Below are 21,679 nucleotides of genomic sequence, written 5' to 3'. Positions count from 1 at the left end.
TCCCTGCTCAGGAGAAGATCACTGCACAGTGCAAACGAACCCTGAACCTCTGTGTTTGACCCAGTGAAACGAGCAAGGAGAGGATATGGATCTAAAATCTTGGTTAGAAGCTACAGTGACAGTAGAGAAACAGGCAGCCCCAAATAGGTGCATTACCTGCTATTTTTGCTTTAAGTGGTTTAAAGTATCTTCATAGCAACAAATGAATTTGCTGGTTTTCTGTATTTAGAGAGTGTACACCAGAAGCTTTTAATTTTGGTAGAAAGTGTACAAATACTCTAAAGGGTATAGGTGAATAGGGCTGAATTCAACATGTGTTTTTGCTAGGATAGGATTTTATCATTTAGATCACAGTTGTTATGTTTGGGGTTTTGGGGTTTTGTTGTTTTGGTTTCTCCCCACCTCCCACCCCCCTTCTTTAAAAAAAAAAAAAAAAAAATCTCTCTCCTTTAAGAGGACCTTGATTTACTAAGCCAAACTAGACATCAATTTGTGACAAAACCAGGGTATGGTCCCTAAGTGTATTTTTGGAAGGCTAAGTGAAAGCAACATCTTAAAACTTGCTCTGAAAACTGAGTGTACAAAAGCAACCCTACACTTGAATGCTCCCTGGAAAAGCTTGCCTCTCCTTTTCAGTAACTTATTACTCACCTTTGTTATTAGTCTGTTCAAATTATCCTTCCCCATGTAAGAGGTTTGCTGTGAGAGCACTATCTCCTGTTTCTGGATGATGCTGGTCAGACTAGTTTTGCAGCTTTGATACTGCTTCAGGAGCTCCAGAGCCCTTGCACACTGCTCCTGGCTATTAAAAAGAGATGCATTATTTACGGCCTATGCTTAAAACCACAGCCTCAACCTCTTGTTGGTTTCTTTCTCCTATACTTGTTTCCCTTTCACTTTTCTTTTTGAATGTGCTAGCATGTAATTCACAGCCAATACAGAAGACACATCTTTCCCTAGTAGTAGTCAGATTTTAATTTCAGATACAATGAAGCCAAACCCATCACTACAAACCTGCTAAATGATGAGATGTCTTAAAACCAGAAAAAAACATGAGCTTTGGCTGCAAAATTTTGCATAGAATTTTGGGGTTTATGGCAGTTTATAGCATCATAATTGTTACTGTATGAGCATTGCATTTACTAAGGCTTCTTTGCTGTGTCATCTTACATGCAAACTTCTTACTTGTACAATACCACTTTTAAAATGTAGCTTTTCTCCTTACCATTCAGCAAGCAAGAGTTTTGTATCCTCCCATAATCTCTCTGTCTCTCTGCACTGTTCATTTGCTTCCTCTGCTTTTTCTTCTTTGATCTGTGGCAGCTTATTAACAATTTCTCGCATAGGTTTCATTTCAGCAGCAGCACAATCCAATTCCTTTTCCAATTCCGTTAATGATTTTACCCTTTATTAGAAAAAAATTAAATACAGCCTCATACTGAAGTATTTGAATTTTTTTTCCCCCAATGTCATTATGTTTCCTAGAAATTCATCCTGAGCTGCACATACTGACAATACTAAATGACATCATTAAAAGTTTAATTTGATCTTCAGTTTGTGCAATTTGACACAATCCTCCAGATGAGTTATGCTGACCTAAGCCCTGAGAAAGTAATGTAAAAACCAAATGGCCAATGGTCTGTATGAAGATAGTGAATTATTTAGTCTTAAAAGGTAAGTGGATTCTGGTCTAAGACAGGATACTCTGCCATAGTGTGGGATTCCAGAACTCAAAAAATGGTCACAGCTTACAAACTCCTCTCCTCTCCGTTTTTCCTCCACATAAACATTAGTGAATACTTTATCCTTCACAAGGCTGCAGACAGGTCCTCTTTTTGAGACATATGAATTGTGTCAGAAACAACTTTCTTAGAGTGTGGGAAAATAACACAAGGCTTCTACACTGCAGTTTCAGATCACGTGGATCAGTGCTCAGCAAGAAAACCTGTCTCTGACAGTTTTCTTACAATCAAGAAAGATCAAAACAATCAATTTCCGTCTATTTTTCCTTCATCAGTGACACTTCAAATAAACATGTACATAGGAGTTCAAAAGAAAAGAAAAAATGGAGAAGGTTTCCTATCCTGTGACAGAAAGAATAAACCGTGCAAGTTTACAGCTTCTTTCAATGCTCCACAGAGTCTTCAAGACATATTCAGGTTTCAGCACTCTACTGAGAAGGGGCCACACACACTCTGAGCTCACTGAAATGATGAGTTATAAGAGCTTTAAAAAAGAATTCACCTTTGCTGAAGAGCTGGAATTGTTGGATCCTTCAAGCCTATTTTGTCAATTCTGCCACGCAGATCCTGAATATTTTTGCGAAGTTCACTGTTTTTTGTGGAAAAAACCTTGTATAAGTCTTTCTCATCTGCGAGCATCTGATCACTTAAGGGATTGTAAGTCACATTTAGCTCTTCAGATAAAGTCAGAAGAAGGTTTTCACAGCAGGTCTTCCTCCCAGATTCAGCATCTTCCAAACAGATATCGACTGTTTTCAGGCGTTCATCCAAACATTTAGCCTGTTCTGTGATACGAGAAACTTCTTGTGCAGCTTCTCGCAACACTTTTCTCTGTATTTCATGCTGGCCTGGGGAACCTGGGAGACATTTGATGGAAGAATGAATCCTCCTCAGTAAGGCCATAAAAGCTTCCAAATCTTTAAGGACTGTTTCCCGGATCTGCATTTTATGGCTCATTTCTTCAAGCTGGTTTTGATAGTAAATCATAATTTTGCTTGCAGCTTGCAGATCTATTGGATTAAATTCATCTCTTGCTGAACTATCTAGGTGTTCCAATTGTTTGCACACTTCGATCTGATTTAATATGGATCTCCGCAGCTCCTGAAATTGAGAAAACAACCTACAATTTTAACAAGGGACAGAAAACCACTATCCAGCATTTAATCTCAATCTGTGACTCAAAACCAAATTGTATTACCAATAAAGTCAGTATACAAAACAGGGTGGTTAAGAAAGAAAAACTTGGTTTTCCTACTCCAGACTACAGTGGAGGGAAGGAAAAAGAAGGCAAAAAAACAAATAAAATGGTGTTCCATACACAAAGGGAATTTGGTCAGCATGGCTGAAAGCCTAAGCTTCTTTCCAGCAATCAGACCAGAAGGCAAGAAAGATGATGAGAGTCCTGAGACTGAAATCTACAGGCTTCTGCAGTGGGAAATCATTCAGAGCACAGGTAGCCACGCAGATGTTTGTTACTCTGCTATCTTTTAAGGCCTTAATGATATACTTTTGGGGAAGACTTCCACACATTTTAAAAAATCTCTTGTAAAATCTGCATGCTGTCTGGTTACAGCCCTCAGACAAACAGCAGTGCGTCAGTGTTGTGAAACACCAAATGTGCAGCATATTGGGATAAAATTCAGGGTCCTTCCAGCCAAGAAAAGTCATTTCAGCCAAAGAGCACACATGCTCTCTGCCCTACAGCTTGAGAGACCTAAACCCTGCTTGACAGCCAAGGGCAGACACGTGAAAACTTTCAATCCTGCGTAGCTGTCAGTGTGTTCAGCTGGGAGCCCATGTCAAGAGCAAAACATTTACCCAGTCTAACAGACAGACAAGTACCTAGGCACAAGACATAGCAGGTGAACAAGTTGCTGCATATGTGCAGAGCTTCCAAAACCATCTTGAGGTGTGCTCAGATTCCTCCACAGATGTGACACAGGCAGCTTATCTGAGCTCACAAATTAATGCCACGTTATGTACATGACTCCACAAAGCCGTATAAAGCTAGGTGAGAACATTCTAAATCTGGACCAAAGGGAAGATCTAACCTAATGTGAAATGCTCACAACCAAGGTTTTTCTTCAGTAGAGCCTACTGAGGGTCCCTGACTGGCTCTACAGGAACAATGACATTTAAACAAAAGGGAGTAAAATGCTGTTATAGACTTCAGAAGGTTTGGAAGTCTTGTGAGTAGTTCCAAAGTCATGAGTGAAAACTCTGTGAAGTTCTCTAATTCTTAGGCATTTTAAAAACCGTTCTGGCTAGGGTGTGGTCTCTCCATTTTCCCTTACCTTCAGTTCCCTATAAGCAAGATCACTGTTCATTAGATTAAACTGCTGGACGTCCTTTTTCTTCAGCCGCTCATCTAATTCACACAGAAGAGCGGATTCATTTTCTATTGGCAAAACAATTTCCAAAGCAGTCCTTAAAGAGTTTGCTCTACAAAAAAGGTAACAAAACATGAACTGGAAAAGCAAGCATGAAAAAAACACTCAACATTTTACAGGACAAAAAGCCATAAAGTTAATGTAATTCAGTGTCTAAAAGATCTAACCCTCCTCACCCCTCCTGAGGTCAAAGGAGGTTTTTTTTTCATTGATTAGTAAGAAAGGTATTATGAATCTTAGTGAATTTAACCAAAGGTTTGAGAAAAATAACAGTAAACTTGGGAATACTGCACAGTTACAAATATCTGGCTTCCTTCACACCATCTGCAATGAATATATGAATCAAGCATAATTAAGAAAAGCTTCATTTTACAAATTTTTTTTGAAGGTTAAAAATGTGCAAATGTATTCTGTAATGCACACCATTCCCTTCACAATACACATATTAGTTACAACAAACTCTTCCTCAGCCAATATCACGAAGTGTTATTTTATACCTGGTACTTATAACATCCTGAAGCCCTTCCCATTCTCCTTTTAGTTTGCTTCTTGTCTCAGAGATAGAAGCCAGCTGTACTTCATCCACAACATTTTCTAAGGCAGACAAGATGTCTTCCAGTTGTGTCCAACCAGAATTGGCTTCACTCTCTATCACCTAAAAGATATGCAGTGCTAATTGCATCAATGAGATACTGGGCTCATAAAATTAGTCACAAAAGTGTCTACAGAAGAAATGAAAACATAACTTCAGAGTAAGAATATTGATCACTTTCTTTTTCTTTAAGACTCCATTGTAGCTGCACACAAATCTCTTACCAACATTTTATGATTAAGATTTCCATGTCACACACATGTCATGATTACATTTTAGAAAAGGTTCAATAAACATAGTTCAGCCACTTATACTACAAGAATGAATGGAAACTATCTCAACTTAGCTATGTTGAGAAGAGCAAAAAGCAAACATAGAATTGAACCAAGTTTTGAGATGCCAGGTAAGCTTTGTGCTCCTTTCAAGCAAGGACTCAAAAAAAGGTAGTAATAAATTATGTGCCTTTCACCATTCCCTTAAGGTTCTCACAAACTTAAGGTATATATATAACTTAAGTTACAAGCCCTGAAACAGTTTCATTCCACACATACACCACTGCCACTTAATGGTTCAACTCTAATGATGCTTCCAGCCTTGACCATGGTCCACCACTTACCACTCCTGCTGACAAAAAGGTTGCTTTCCATTGTTATTTTTTTTCCATTCGACTTATTTCAACCTGCAGATCACAATCCAAGAGTTGCCAACTTCCTGTTTCAGGAACACTTGCAAAACTCCACTGCCAAGCAGGAATGCAGGTCTGCTGAATACTAAACCCTTGATTTCCCCTCTACTTCTAATAAATGCGGTTGTAAGGATGCTCTTTTTCCCTTGGCAATACTCATAGCACAGAGAGATGAGGGCTCTACATGACCAAATAACAATTTAGGGACCAAGTATGGTTTTTAAAGATGAATGCTTACCTGTAGTTCAAGCAGCTTATCCTGAAAGCATGAAGTGCCTTTTATTTCATCAGTAAAGCCAGATGCTACTTTATCTCTGCTGATTTGTAGAAGTTCCTCCAGGTTACTTCTTTGTGTGTTATAGCTAAACAAAGATGTAATCATTTTGAGAGAGAATATTACTGCTAATTTAATGGAAAATGGGAGGATATGGGAATTGCTGACCAATACATTACTGTATAAATAAGCACAGTCTCACATGTAGTTAAACTCTTTATTTCAACTAAGTCCCAAATAAATGGCATAAATGAGCAACCTAGAAAAGACCTTAGAATTTGCTTGCCAACTCACTTTCTAGTGTGAATGCCTGCACTCCCTAAGGTGAATTTTATGAATGTAAACCAACTATACAGCAATATTAAGTCAGCTGTAGTAGAACAAGAACAGAATTTTGTATAGCAAAAGTGCATCCTATGTTCAATATAGCAAATTAATATATGATTGTCTAGCATAGTAACATCTCTTTAATATGCATGCATTTTACCCTTTAAAACTTACCTCTCTAATAAAGCTGGTATGGACAAATCACTGCCTTCCTCAAACTTCTCTGCACAGCTTTCTCCATTGTGATGTTTCACATCTGGTTCCAAAACTGTATCTGCAGCAGATCTTGAGGTCTAAGTGAAAATAAAAAAGGTAACAGTGACCTCCTCATCATGCTGTATCCATACATATTGAAGACTAATAGACATTTGTGAACTCCTGAAAGAAGCCATTGCTTCATGAGTCTCAAAGGAGATGAGATACCGTTCATCAATACAAGGTGTCTTTAATGTCAGTTATGATCCGAAAGGGCAAAGTTTTGAACACCTTCAACCAGGTCATTCGCTCATTCCACAGATACTCGGTCTTTGACAGCCCACTCTATTTGTACAAATTTTTGTTCCACAGATATCAATGAACAAGCACAAGGACACTATTAGTAGTCTTATAAAAGATCTCCTTTCACCACAGTCAATTCCTACATATCTTTGAACTTTATGTAAACGCAGTGAGTCCTTTCCTATAAACCACCAGTCTGGAAGCTGTCTGCAGCCTTGCTTGCATGAGTATTTATCTTAAACAAGACATCTTCTGTGGCATCCAGTTGATAAACTGTAGAGTATCTTGTAGCTCTGAAATTATTTCTAAGAAGATAACATATGTATATGTTCTTTTTCAACTTGTATTCTTTTAAAGAAGATGCCACCAAGCCTTCGCTATTTTTCCTCTCTCTGTCCCCTGCAACTTGTACGTATTACTGGGCCATTAGGGGGCATTTGTACTTGAACACAGCTCCACACAACTCTTTGAGATGAGAACCACTCTTCAGCAAAATAAAATGCAAGGTTGGAGTCTAATATGTCTTCAGGATGCTGTTCATTGCATGTTACTTTTTAATATTTACTTAGTCTACAATCCGACGTGCAGTAATGTCTGAGCAGAGGCCTGAGGCCTACCACGCTAAGAATATTAACAGAAATAATCAGGTTTTCCCTTTGCTAATGACCTCTCCTAGGCACCACTCTCTAACAGTTAAGTATGGACTTCTTACCTCTTGTTCTGAAAGGATATCAGTTTGTTGAGAAGAACCAGGCTCTCCTCTGTTTTCAGAAGCAACAACGGAGCTCCTAAAGTTTAAAGACATTGCAGCTTAAGAACAAAAAACAAATTGAAATACAAACAGAAAGAAAGAAATCCTGGCTAGTGATTAAAACCAGTGCAGCTGTTTGAAGGGAACCCTGATAGAGGATAATCAAACATTGCACTTGCTAGTTTATAGAACTCAATACTAAATGGTTAAATGTACAGATGCCCATGGTAATGTACACAGTAATACACTTGGTAGTACACCAATTACAGTATCACAAAATTTATGCATGCATCTGATTTCTTTGAAGACACAACACATCATGCACTCAGTCACCCACTCTTTCTTAGAAGGCTGTCCTTTTCCAGCATGAGACAGCAGGGCCATGTAAGTATCTGCCACAATTTGTTGGAGCTTTCCAAGCTTTTGTTCACAGTCTGCAGTCAGCGTCTGTATGTCTGCAACAGTTTCTTCTGATAGTCTTCCCAATATTTTAAGGTCTTCTAATGACTTGCTAAGTTCACTCAGGCTGCCTTCATGTGAAAAAAAGGCCTGCATAAAGAAAAACAATGTCATAAACTCATATTAAGTCATAACTATTTGCAATCATTCCCATGGTTTTTTTTTCCTTTCCAATTTTCACTGCCTTTTCAGATGAGTGGACTTACAGTATAAGCTATCAAACCAGGAGAGAAACATGTCTTTTTCCCCCAGTTGTTTTTCAAATAGAGCCAGGAAAGAAGCAACAGATTCCCAGCTACATTCACAAGACTGTACTGACTCCTGCTTGATTTTGAAATTCGTTATATTTTAGCTACTTTGGTCTCAAGTTCTCTTCACACTGACTACAGGAAAAGGAGAATTTACTTAAAATATTCCCCATCAACTATTATATTTTCTAAGGTGATATCAAGATGTACTAAAAAAACTAACAAAAATATGAGCAGAAGGAATGCACCTGAGAACACTTATTTCTCTTTCCTCTTGCTTATGTAATATTTGCTGAACATGAACCCATGAGCAGCAAAGAGTAAAACTCCATTGAACTCAGCAAAGATGAGAATTTCATCAGAAGAGCAATTACTTACCCTTCTAAGCGGAAAAATGTCCACATCAGTGTATCTCCAAGAGGAGGATGAAGGAAAATGCTAGAAGCAATGAAGCATAAAACTCATTGCTTCACCTGAAGACACCTAACACAATCTATGCAACTGTGACAAATCAAGGGAGTCACAAACCATGCAATCATTTATTTTCACACTCTGCACAGCTAAATCTGTTCTACTGCTTCAAGGTTGTCTTAAAGAAACAACCCATAAAGGGCAAAAGATATCATCTATGTAACAAGGAGGTAATTCTAGAAGTTCACAAGGACACCAATATCTGCAGTCAAAAAAGATAAAGAAATAATTTTGTCGGCCTCTTTGTTCTGTGTTTACATAAAAGAGCACAGGGTCCACGCTCCACAACGACAGGCTGCAATAATGTAGCTAAGAAGGAGCAAGAAAGGCAGACAAAGCATTCAAAAAGAGAGGTAGGTGAGCAGAAAAGGAGTGTCAAGTACCTCATGTTCCTTAATAAGCCCTTTGGTTTTATCCATACTGAGGAGCTTCTTCTCTTTGCCTATTTGTTTATTGATCTTTTTAAAAGTTGTAGCGAATTTCTTTTTCTCCCGTTCCACCAGGAGCTGGACATAGGACATAATTTCCTGACGAGCTGCCTGCAAAATTCAAAACACACGATTCCTGTGAGATAGTGAGACAGTATTACAAAGTACATTAAAAACTCACAGCATACTCAGACAAAACTATTGTTTTTCAAAGATGCCAGGGCTAACAAGAACTGACAGTGGATTCTCTTTCCTGTATTATCTCACCTCCCATCTTCTGCGAACATCTTTACTCTTTTCTTCCACTACCACCTTTTCATGATCAGATGAAATATTTTTCAGTTGTTCAGCTGCTTTCAAAAATTTGTCAAGAACCTTGTTGTCCAGAGCATTAAAAGCTTCCTGCAAGAAAAGCATCATAATGAAAAATAAACAAAACTGAATGCAGGTTATTTACCTAATAAAATGTCATCCACAAAACCACACATAAAAAAAATTATATATTGCATGTATGGGCTGTGGTGGCCCTTGTTTGAGTGAAAGAGGGCATTTCTCACCCTTGCTTATCTGCAAAACATTGCAAACAGCATCAATGCATTCTTTTTGGAGAAAGGCTGATGCTGATTTTGTAACTTCTCCTTTAGAGGCAAATTTGGTACCAAAGAAGAGAGATCAGGTCTCTGAACTTTGCATCATTTGGGTCAGGAACTGGCTGGAGGGCTGTGCCCAGAGAGTGGTGGTGAATGGTGCCACATCCAGCTGGCAGCCAGTTACTAGTGGTGTCCCCCAAGGATCAGTGCTGGGCCCCATCCTGTTTAATATCTTCATTGATGATCTGGATGAGGGCATTGAGTCAGTCATCAGCAAATTTGCAGATGACACCAAGTTGGGAGTGGGTGTTGATCGGTTAGAGGCATCCTGGAGTGAAGCTCTGCACTGCTCCTAGCACAGGGCTGCCCAGGTGTCAGCCTGCAAGATCAAGCAACACAGATTTTGGGCATTTCCATTTTTGATGTGTTACTGAGGACCCCTTTAAGAGATTCAGATTTTGAGATCAGACGTTTTCTTTACCACTGGGGAAAAGGGAGATTCAGTATTTGTAATAATTCTTTAGAAACTTGCTCAAGAATTCAGGCATGTGTGTCTTGATGGGCAAATTAATTATTAATCAGGCAAAAAAATTGGCTGCAATTCAGAACATGATGAGCTCTGATGGGATGATGGGTAATTTCAGTTAAGACAGGGAACTGAATAAACTGCCACACAAATTTACATTTCTTCATTCAAACTGTCTGCCAAGTTAATATATGCTGGCAATGCTACATCAAAATGCTGAGAAAAGCATAAACAGCAACCAAAAAAAAATTAATCTGGCATTGTTCTCAGTGGTACCTCAGATTTTAGATGCTAAATAGCACTGAGTAAAACTCAAATTCATCTGTCTCAGAAACCAAACTCACCTTGTATCTTGAAATACATTCTTCGGGACTTAATTTTTGACTGATAAGCTGCACAGCCTTTGAAATGGAGGCCTCAAGTTCTTTCTGGTATTCTTCAAAACTGAGCAAAGCCTCATTCTCTGAGGGTTTCTTCTCAGATTTGGACAAGATGTTGTTCATGTCACTCATGAGAGCCTTGGAAGAAAAAGGACTTTTCAGAACATGCGTAAGTGCAAGTAATTACATCTCTTGCTTCATAACATCACTCAAGTGATCGTTGCACAGTTCCAGTTCTTGCTCCACTGAGAGTTTGAGAGACTGACTAAAACAGTATAAAACCTCTTCTATTTTACATGACTGTAAGTCTTCCTAATCACACAATGCTAAAATTACAGATACATATATAAAATACAATAACAATAAAAAAAGAGTACCTCTACTTTCTCTCTGCCTTCCTTAACTCGTGCCTGCAGCCCAGTGGTGTGAGAATGCTGTTGGGATGTCCAACTTGAAGCATTTTGCACCAGGGATTGCAGTGTCTCTTCTGCTGCCACAACTTGTTCTTGGCATGAGATCCCCCTTGCAGCCAAGCTCTGGTTAAATGAAAAGCATTAGAAGCCACTAAGGTATTTATGCCCTTTTGTTTAAAAGAACTGAATGAAAAAGTCAGCACTGATCATGGAAGGTCAATATCTGATCAAGGAAAAAAAAAGAAAACCCTTTTATTCTGATTATGGTCAGTGTACTACACTGCAAAATCTTTGTGTAGAGAGAAAGAAATTTGCTGCCATCCACAGGGGATTCTGCTTCCTGAAACAGTCTTTCTGTCAGTGTGGTATCTCCCATGGATTTGCCTCAGAGCCCATTAGTATTTTTTAAATATGTTTTCCAAATAAATGTGCAAACCATTCATTTGGATATGCATTGTTTGATCATGAAGTCATCTTAAAGTAAGCATGTATCAAGGCTCAGATTTTCTTGGTAGTCAGAACTAAAAGGCAGGAAGCAGCTGGGTATTTAGCATGCGAAAGCAGTGTGCCATATTTGAATATTTATCATGAAATGTCGTTATGAGAGCTGTTTTGACCGATGAATATTCAAGCATGTTTTCCTGTTTGAAGTTGTCAGTTAGTATTCTTCTAATGACAATTAGTGCTGTATTCTGCATCTCGACCTATTGTACCACAGGTAGTAAGTGACCTGATCTCTTTTGCTCACAGGCTTGGTGATGCAAAACCTGTGACATTTTTGGAGGCTGTATTACTTCATCGTTTTCAACAACCTATTGTCAAAATAAGGCTTAGTTTACAAACATATGCCTCCAATTACGAAAAGACGAAGAGATGCTTTTCATAAAGTAAACTAACACTAATTTGGGTTCATAGTTATTGTAGGTGGATTTAATATACCAAAGAAGATCACTGTTTAATTATGGCATTTAGACAGAGGAGCTCAAATGAAATCTCCTTCTGGTGGTCACCTCCCTGCTGTTAAGATGACACTGTCCATGTTGTAGAAATTGCAAAAGGTAACAGAAAACAGTGCTTCACCTTCTCCAGTACAAAGCTTGTTTAGTCTCACCTTCACTGGCTGGTGAAGAAAACACACCAGACTTTGTACTGGAGCTGCAGAGTTCTACGTACATATTTCCACCTGCCAACTGCTGGGGTGGGAAACAGTAATCCCTGACATAGAGACATGGGAAACAGTAGACACTAGTGGAAGTAACAAGAAATTCATCAGTGCTAGCTGTTTAGAGCAATTGCCTATAAGATGAGACACACAAATTACCCAGCATACTGCTGAAAATACTTCAAGTACTACAATTTTTGACAGGTGAACCTTGAATACAGCTAAGTTGTCCCAGACCTCCTCCCTGCACTGGAGGGTTGATGATGTAGATGAAGTACTGTGTGACCAGAGGAAATTCTCAACTCGGCACCTTGCAAAGTTTCAATCTGCTGCAAATGTTGTACTGCAGAGCCCAGCTCAAGAGCAAGCTGCAGATCACTGGCACCAACAGCACTTCATTGGCACTTGCCTGTCATCTGGACATACTGGTGTGGGAAGATTCATTTATAGCTTCTTTGGGAGCGATACTAGGAAATAACATCAAACACTAGAGCTGCCTTGATATTTCACTAGTGTTACAGCACAAAATCCACATTCATTTCTGCTTTACTGTTAACAGTTCATTTTATCCCAACCACAAATCCATGCTGAAAGATGAGAACATTATGAACAAGTATTTTAAGCAATATATTTCCATTTTCACCTGCAAACATTCCTCCTTCTCAGGTTCCACAGGACCTTCATGACCAATCTCACTAAGCAGGTGTCCAGTCTCTGCTGCCCAGCTCTCCACTCCTCTGAGGAGCTCTTCAATTTTCTCCAGACTTCCTGGAAGCTCCTTTGTTGTTTTAGCAGCATCTGTGCTCCCTTCATCAAGCTATAAACAAAGAGCAGAGTAAGATGTTAATTTCTGTCATCAGTTCATGGATTTCTCCACCCTTCTGCAACACAGTCACTACTAGACTACATTTCAGCTTTTGCACCTAACAAGAATTGAAGGAGAAATAAATGTCAAACAGATTGGTAAACAAACCGCATGAGGCTCAGTCCTTCAATCTTGAGAGCAGGTGGGATGGTACAACCTGTGCCCATATAGCCCACCTTCTCCCCTATGAGCAAAGAAGCTACAGCCACACTACTATGGAAAATAATTCCTGAGCTGTAGCATCCCCCAGGTGATGCCAGGCAATTCTCCAAGAGAACAATACCTGCTGTTGGTCAAATCCAGCCCAGAGAGCATGTTACAGTTTAATGGTATTGACAGTCTCAGGCCAGAGCTTGAGCATTTGCCCTTGCCCTTTTATATACAAAAATAAGTATCATATACTATGGCCATAATGTCCAAAACAGTGCCAGATATACTCCTATAGTCCTTAAGTCATTGAAAGGGTGAGAAGGGCCTCTTTATCTCTGCTCTCTGAATATACTCCCCAAAAGCATCTTTTACTAAGGGTTTTTCTAGGAAACTCCAGATTTCCCTTATCCTTGGGAACATATTGCCTTTGATCTTCCTGCATTCTCACTAAGCTCATCTCCTACAACAACGCTGTAATTTTTTTGCCATGGTTTATTGTCACAGCAGTACCTTTAATAAATTAAACATGCAACTTGGAAAAATAAGAGCTCTAACATTCCCAGGCAGAATGAAAATGTCATTCTTGTGAAAGCATTCTAGGAAATGTAATATAAATATAACATTAAGCAGGTTGCTTAGAAATTTACAACAGCCTAAAAACCTGTCAAGTGAGCTGGTGTAAAATTGCACAAACCTAGATATATCTGTGCAGCAACAATTACTAGCTGTATTAGACATGATAAAATTTATCAAAGGCTCACAAGCTCCTAACAAATTGATTATTCTCATCTTCAAAACTGAATAAAGAGCTTTATTCTGCAGGAAGATTTTCCATCATGTCATAAAAAAATTTAACTAAGTCACAAAGACTTAATGGGAAGCCTCTGTGTATTCTCTGTTCTTCCTGTTCTAAAACTGGCAATATTCAGTTAACTAAAAGATTTATTAATATTTTATTAGCAAGCTGATAAGACTAGAAAATATAATTTCAAGGCTGTATTGTAAAAATGTCATATGAAACCAGTAACTTACAAAGTGTGTCCTCTTGATGAACTTCGCCCATCTCCTGTTCAGTTTCTTCAGCTCTTTAGCAATATTTGACCCAACTTGCTCTTTGCTGACTTCGATGAGATAGTTCCCAGCTTCATTTAGGGAACCATGAACTGAATTCCAATTTGCCAGGATCTCAGCAGGGATCTAGACAGAAGCATTGAAATAATTTAAAGTAGAATCCTGCCAGAGGTTTACTTCCAAAAATGAGGAATAGAAAAGCCACAACCACTGTTGTGCATAATGCTTTACTTCCAGAAGGCTTCCAAGAATCTCTATTATTACAAAGAGAAATCCAGCCACGTACCTCTTTTGGATGCTCATTTCGTTTTTCCTCCAGCCATGTCTTTAGTAAGTGGATGTTTTCTGTATAATTACCCCAGGAAGACAAGACTTTCTGCAGGGTTGTATTTACATTGGAAACATAATCTCTGCACATAGAAATCTTTGACTCCACTGTCTTAAAAAGTCTGTTAATATCTTGAGGACTTCCAGCTAGGACATCCAAAAGAGAATATCATTACACACTTGGAAACAGAGAAGTTAACTACATAGAAACAGTGTTTTACACAAAACTTAAGTGGGATTAAAATTGGTGAGAGCACATCAATTCAGTTCAAAATAGAGGACTTCTTGTCAGTTTATGTGCATGAACTTACCTAAGCCAGTACTGCTTATGTTTTTGCTCTTCAGATCTTCACAGATGTGAGTAGCTGTTTCTAGTTGTATTTCGAGTCTCTTTTCTTCAATGAAATTCTGCCCAAAGTGAAAAGTAATTGGCATGGGTAACACTAACCCACATAGAACTAAGGTAGGAAATGCAGCTTGGGGTACAATTTTCTTTTAAATATGAGACTGTGACCTGCAGGTTAAATGTAAATTTAGCAAAGCCCATCCAGCAAGTCATCTGCACCCTTCAGACCTGTTTTATTTTCTGCTTGTGCAGAGAATAACTTAAATGAGAATGTTAACTCCTGAATTCCATTGTCTGAGTCACAGCCCTGCATGAGTCAGGTCTGTTTATTTCAAAAAGTTGAGGCCCTAGGGCAATATTGAGAAATGGCATCTAGAATAAGTCAGGCAGAGTTTAATCATGGAAGTCAAAAAAAATGATGAAAGTGTAAGGTAGGTTTCCCTGCACACACAGAAATATTGACGTGCCTAGCTTCTGCCACAGATCAACATGTGAACTGGGGATAGAAATGATAAGAAAGAAAGAAATGGGAGCAGAGGTGGTTTCAACATTCACACAGGGGATGAGTGCTGATCCTTGGCTCCCCTCTGAGCTGCATCTTAGCCCAGCACTCCCCAGTCCTATAAACATCCTATCCAGCGTCCTATCCTATCCCTTCCCACCACAAGGTAAGGTTAACACTGCTCAGGAAAACACGCATTTTACACAGCCTCTTGCTTCCTGCTTCCACAGTTCTCATGCTGGTGAAATTCCCACTAATCTAACTAAGGATTTGTCAGTCTGAAAAGCTTCCAAGAAACTCTTCAAAAAGTCTGATAAGATGGAATTCCAGGGGGGTTCCATCAACTAGAGATGAGGCAAAACTGATAGTATCAGCATTTTCATTTCTCTGCCTCTATTCTTGATGCATTTTTGTCACTATTTGGGGTAGGGCAACCTAACCCCACTCATAGGTCTACTCATGGTGTCATCCTAATAACTTGAGCCCTAGAGCTTAGCTAAGCTCAAAATATGAAAAATAAGACAATTCATGATACAGCATGAAGCATATGGAGGTAAAGAAGTGGGAAAAGGATGAGGCAACAGCAAAAGGCTGCCAGCACTGTAGGTAATGGTTGTTTTTTAAGACAGCAACCACTGAACCACCTGAGAGAGGCCTGAGTTAGGGAAGGGCTGCTACTGCTAGCCCTATAAAAAGTCCAGAGAACAAAATAAATCTCCCCAATAAAGAATAAAAAAAGGGCGGGGAGAAAATTACAAACAGTCACAGCTCACTCTTTCTCCAAGCTGAAGAAAGGAAGTGGAAAGGCATAAAGAAAACTTCTGAGAAAATCTACTTGTCCTACTTTGCACAAATCCCCGATTTCACAAGGCTACCATGCTTCCACCAGCTACCATAGTATCTTGAGATGACAACAGACACAAGTTTGAATTAAAGAGAAGTGAGGAAGAATTATTGTCAGAGTGCAATACAAACATTTTGAACTTACATTCCAATTTTCCAGCAGTGTTTCAACAGATTCTTTTGTCCCATATTTCATGTCCCAGATATTTAGCTTTAACATCACCTCATTGGCAATAGCTGAGCACAGTCCATAGTGGTATTCAAGAAAGGTATTGCAGCTTGTGAAACAAATGTTGCTGAATCTGCAAACAGTGGAGTGTTCCATAAGTTGACTCAAAAATCAGTGGATATAGAAAGCATCAATGTATATGGGGTTTAGCCCAAAAACCCAGAATTACATATATATAAACATTATTTTGCTATGAGAGGAGAAAATTTTAAAGAAAACAATAGCTTGGGTTTTTGAGTAACAACATAAGGAGCCAACATTGACTGCTCAATTTATGAAAAGCCTTAAATGTCCAGAACATGGGCATCTACCATCTGTATGTCAAAGGGGCTCAGGTTAAAAAAATACCCTCCAACAGAATACACAACCTGTAGATCTCAGTGATTTTAAAAGGTGGAAAGTAAAATTAGAGAATCCATGCCCCTGTCTTTCCTACCCCAGTGGGTGTTTCTGCTCCATGCTAGCAAAGGACACCTGAAAAGTTCCTCCTAATGAGTTTCTAGACACAGTTAGACATTCAGTGGACCACTGAATGAACCTGCCTATTCCACATAACAGTCAGTTTGTGCTTAGGCAGAAAATGCTCTTTGTCTGCAAGGCATAGATTATAATTATGTGTTTTCTCCAGAATAGTAGAGCAAATCTATAGTAGAACAAGAATACAATACGGCTAAAGCAGAGAGAATTTGAGGATCACAACCTTCTTTTCATTTCATCTAACTTTTCAGGCAAGACTAGTGGCATATTCTTCTCATCTTCATTCTTAAATGATTGAAGGGTGGCCAAGTGACAATCAAAACAATCCATCAAGCCCTGGGGAGAAAAAGACATAGTAAGCCATTCGTTTTAATTACAAAGTATTTCCTCTGAGAATCTGCAAGTCACCTGCCATTAGGGAGGCTGCTACTAAAAACTCATCAAGCACAAGACAATCTTCCAGTGCCTTTACCTACTAAAATGCAATGAAAGTAAGGGCAACAAAGCTGGTGAGGGGTTTAGAGCACAAGCCCTATGAGGAGAGGCTGAGGGAGCTGGGGTTGCTTAGTCTGGAGAGGAGGAGGCTCAGAGGAGACCTGAAGGGAGATTGTAGCCAGGTGGGGGTTGGTCTCTTCTCCCAGGCAACCACCAACAGAACAAGAGGACACCATCTCAAGCTGTGCCAGGTAAGGTTCAGGCTGGATGTTAGGAAGAAGTTCTTCATAGAAAGAGTGATTGGCCATTGGAATGGGCTGCCCAGGGAGGTGGTGGAGTCACCATTGCTGGAAGCGTTTAAGAAGAGACTGGATGAGGCACTTGGTGCCATGGTTTAGTTGATTAGATGGGGTTGGGTGATAGGTTAGACTTGATGGTCTCAAAGGTCTTTTCCAACCTGGTTTATTCTATTCTATTCTATTCTGTCACTTTCTAAAGTGCATATTTAGTACATGACTACCTCATTTCCCTTATGGTCATGCATCTAGTTAAATGTAAGGAACATGAATCTACACTATCCATACTACCAGTTTTTCCTGCACTTTCAATATAATTTTTAGGACAAAAAGAAGTGTCATTGTAACAGCCTCAGAATATAAATTTCTTCTTTGCTACACATTAACAAAGACTGAGAGCAACACCTGTTGTATAAGCCTATTCTGTCACAACTGCCTAATACTTCATTTGACTGTTCAAAAAATATTCATCTAACATCCTGCTGATAGCATATCAAATTAACTCCCTGAATCACATGATTGGGGAATATTTTATGGGCATGTGTCTCAGCACCAAATTTCTCATGTAAAAATAAACCATAAAATGCACTGCACATAACATAAGCATATTCTTAAGTGGCATACAAAGAAATATACTAACAGTTCATTTCTATGTAATAAAACCTGCCACAAAGCATGCTAATGGAAATTGCTTAATCCTAAGGAAGCCCTCAGCCCCCAAAATAGTGCAAGGGTTTAAAACACTTGATTTTGTAATGTTAATACTATTCCAGTCAGATGTGTATGAGCATTGGTGAGAAATTTCATAGATCTTAGGAGAAAGTAAAATTTCCATTACAAGGCACCATCTTGAAAAAAAAAATGCCTACATGATCCACTTTAAAAGGACTAGGGGAAGGATGGAGTGTGAGGGGGGAATTCTCAGCAGTATGCCCTCCCAGCAGAAAAAGTGGTTTTGACAGAAATGAAGTATTTTGGGTTTCTTCTTCTTAAGGAACATAATGACTTTATATACAATGTTCAATGGGAGAAAAGAAACCGTTAAACAAACAACACTTCTCTCTTTGTCTCATTCTTAGAAATGCTTTCACTACTTAGGCTGAACAAGAAAAATCATACATTGGATGGCTAAAGCCTGGCAAAGCTGATGTCACTTACAAAGCCATCTCTCATAGCAGGAACTGACCCACAAAAGTACAAAAAGGCAACTTATCAAGCTATTCACAGAATATCTGTTTCCCTTACTTGCAAATTCTCTTTAAGAACAACTCACAATAGCATCCAACCTTCCCCTTGTTCATAAAAAACTACCAAACAGGTACAGCATTATGATGATCAGCCAGGCATCAACAAGTCTAACTCTTCGAAGTCTTCAAACTCAAAAGGATGTTTAAACTATTATCAGTGTAAAGGTTTCAAGATCAGAATTAATAACTTGCATGGTACCAAGGTATCAAAATACCTCTTCCTTCTTTAAATGAAATTACATGGTGATTCAGCAAATACTTAACTTTAAACACACAAAATTCATGAACTTACTGGAATGTAACCCTGAGCTAAGTGCTTTTCTCAAGAGGTATGCATTAAGCGTAGATTTAAAGATAAGGATGCAATCACTCTGTGTTATTACTTAAACAAAAAAGTTGCAGGAACCACATAAAAAGAATATAATAATTTACTCATTCAGATGATACTCAAATTTAATCTCACCCCAGTGAAGTCAGAAACCTACAGTTATTACTGTAACCATACGGTTGTTTAATTAAACTCATCATTGTTCAAAGGCATGTTCAGAAGAGCTTTTCATCTTCAGAAGACAAACATATCCTCACCGCTTCCCAAAACGTCAAATAGCAATTTCGTAACAAGTTCTTTGCTAGGTCAGATTGAAGCAGAACATTCCTTTGTGATCAGCATACCTTAAATATTACAATTTTTTCTCTGAAGACAAACATTGCTTTAAATGGGTCCTGCAAATCAGGCAAATCTTCTGCCTGCAGATGTTCTACCTCCTGAAGCCAAGCCTCGATGCTATCCAGAGGGGAGGGCAACATCTGGTCCAGCTTCACTTTCCATTCATTAATCTTAAAAAGAAAAACAAGTGATTAAATTTCTCACTGCTGTTCTTGTTCCCCATACCTAAGATGCTGCTAGAAGCTCCATAAACTGATGCTCTGGACATCCCATTAAAAAAACCCACAAATGGTCACCACTCAGAAAAGGAGCTTCTGGGGAAGTCAGCTGCAAATCAGCTATGTTTACCTGAGACCCAGGTTTGCTCCCCAGTCTGTAACACTGCAGCAAATATGGCAGTTACTGTCTTTGGCTAGTGACCATCTCAAGGCCCAGCAACAGAGAAATTTGTAGTAAACTAGTTGCAAAATAGAGGGGAAATAGGGATGCTCTGGACAGCCTTCCATCATGGGGCAGAGAGGAACATCTCTTCATAAAGAGCAATTAATAGCAAGACCCAGTACATCCCCACTTGTGTCAGAGGGACCAATGTCATTTCAAAGCACTCACCGATCCGATCTTACTACACTATCTTACATCACAGATCTTACATCACTATCCATGCATGGGAAAGAATATATTAACACACTTTTCCCAGATGCATCACTGTCTGAGCCATAATTACATCCCAAAAGAATCTTTTAAGCATAAATAAGCCAAAAGCAGTACTGAAAGATAACCAAATGCAGGCATTTTTTTGCAGATGTCTCAGTCCTGATGTGCAGAAGGAGGCAGAAGGGCAATACATGGTCACCTTCTCCCTCTTCTTGAGCACTGTACTCCACTTGTTTTGTCTGCACTTCAGGTTCAGGATCAATACCCCTTTAATTCATCCAGATAAAGCATCAACTCCCCACTTCTCCCTGTGCGAGTTTATGGGGGTAGACTTAGGCTTCTTCATCAAACGCGCTCGCACACTGGTAATGAGGTGAGCGAGAAACGCCTCTGACCTGAGAGATCAGTTTATCCCACTCTTCACTCATCTGCTGCTGGCCTTCGCACAGCTCAGCTTCACTTCTTTTTGATGACAACACAGGCAGAAAGGCTTTTTTCTCTTGGTTAAATGCTTCCATAAATGACATCATTTCCTGGGGATAAAAAGGAAGAGCAATTAATAAAAGAAGACTTCAGATGGGAGCTCATGAAGCCAAGTAGTGCCTTCCAACACATTGACGTGACTGCCATTAACTTCAAAGGGTGCAATGCGTGGAAAGGCAAGATAGCAGGAAAGACAGGCAGTACTTGGGGCTGAAATTATAGGAGTCACTCGCTAGCAAGATCTGCATTTAATATAATGTCAGTGCAGTAGGAACACAGCATTCCCCTCCCACCAAGAGAAAGGGAAAATTCCTGCCTTCACAGCACCCCATGGGATATTTTATTACAAACTCTGGCTACAGTGTAAATCAAAGGAAGCTTCAACACAGTCTATAGCCAACACTTCAACTACTCCTCTACAACATCAGTTGGGTAAAATCTACTGTTACTGTTGTCACAGAAATAGCAAAAGTAATGAGGTAAAGGGACTGTGTGCTTGAATCTTGCCCAAGTCTTCAACTAAGTCATTTCACTAAAAGACACAGTTTCACTCTCTCCAAAAAAAAAAAAAAAAAGAAAGAAAGACTTGCTGTGCTCAGAAATTAAGCAGCATGTATCATTTTCCCAACAGGAAGAATTTTACCCAACCCTTCCGTCAGTCACATGAGGGCAATTACCAAATTTATTGTCAGAATTCCAAATCCAGCTTAAAAGTTTATTTAACATTTCAATTTAGGCAGTGGAGATGAAAAACATTCTCAGAAACATCGCTTTTCTTCACAGAGGGAGTTTAATGTGAAATGCAACTTACTTTGTACTTTTGGTAGTATGTTTCATTCTCTGTGTCACCCAGCAACTTCGCTAACTTCTTCTCTTGTGCAGCCAACCAGCTCATGGCCTCTCTTACTTTCTCCTGGTAATTAGAGCAGAAAATTTAATTTTTCCATTTTGCAAGCCTTGTTTTCAATTTACATTGTGCCATGAAACAACACACATTGAGCACAGGACAAACCCTGTTCAAAACTATTGAAAAACAAACAATAATTCCTGGGGACTTTAGTGAATTTTGGGTCAGACACTATTATAGAAAAAGGGCACCCTGATGTATTATGGCATTTCAAAAAAGATCCTGATTGCAGTCCTGCTGAAAG

At 39.1% G+C, this 21,679-nt stretch overlaps 1 protein-coding gene across 1 annotated transcript in view; it reads right to left on the bottom strand.

The window, feature by feature from the left end:
• The window catches only part of SYNE2 (spectrin repeat containing nuclear envelope protein 2), a 188,276-nt gene that overhangs the window by 133,817 nt on the left and 32,780 nt on the right, over nt 1-21,679 (bottom strand). The window contains exons 10-31 of the mRNA XM_054161733.1: nt 21,340-21,441; nt 20,441-20,578; nt 19,397-19,561; nt 16,970-17,082; nt 16,186-16,342; nt 14,661-14,757; nt 14,309-14,496; nt 13,984-14,148; nt 12,580-12,753; nt 10,739-10,897; nt 10,326-10,499; nt 9,133-9,267; nt 8,821-8,976; nt 7,597-7,808; nt 7,221-7,296; nt 6,185-6,303; nt 5,648-5,771; nt 4,630-4,787; nt 4,037-4,184; nt 2,245-2,843; nt 1,226-1,405; nt 652-802 (exon numbers count right to left, since the gene is read on the bottom strand). Of these exons, the coding sequence (XP_054017708.1) occupies nt 652-802; nt 1,226-1,405; nt 2,245-2,843; nt 4,037-4,184; nt 4,630-4,787; nt 5,648-5,771; nt 6,185-6,303; nt 7,221-7,296; nt 7,597-7,808; nt 8,821-8,976; nt 9,133-9,267; nt 10,326-10,499; nt 10,739-10,897; nt 12,580-12,753; nt 13,984-14,148; nt 14,309-14,496; nt 14,661-14,757; nt 16,186-16,342; nt 16,970-17,082; nt 19,397-19,561; nt 20,441-20,578; nt 21,340-21,441 (3,690 nt within the window). The remainder of the gene's footprint in view (nt 1-651; nt 803-1,225; nt 1,406-2,244; nt 2,844-4,036; nt 4,185-4,629; nt 4,788-5,647; nt 5,772-6,184; nt 6,304-7,220; nt 7,297-7,596; nt 7,809-8,820; nt 8,977-9,132; nt 9,268-10,325; nt 10,500-10,738; nt 10,898-12,579; nt 12,754-13,983; nt 14,149-14,308; nt 14,497-14,660; nt 14,758-16,185; nt 16,343-16,969; nt 17,083-19,396; nt 19,562-20,440; nt 20,579-21,339; nt 21,442-21,679) is intronic.

Source organism: Dryobates pubescens, chromosome 5 (genome assembly GCF_014839835.1).
Source record: "Dryobates pubescens isolate bDryPub1 chromosome 5, bDryPub1.pri, whole genome shotgun sequence".
Taxonomy (NCBI): domain Eukaryota; kingdom Metazoa; phylum Chordata; class Aves; order Piciformes; family Picidae; genus Dryobates; species Dryobates pubescens.
The sequence above is the reverse complement of the archived record's forward strand: the minus strand, read 5'-3'. Positions and strand labels throughout refer to the sequence as shown.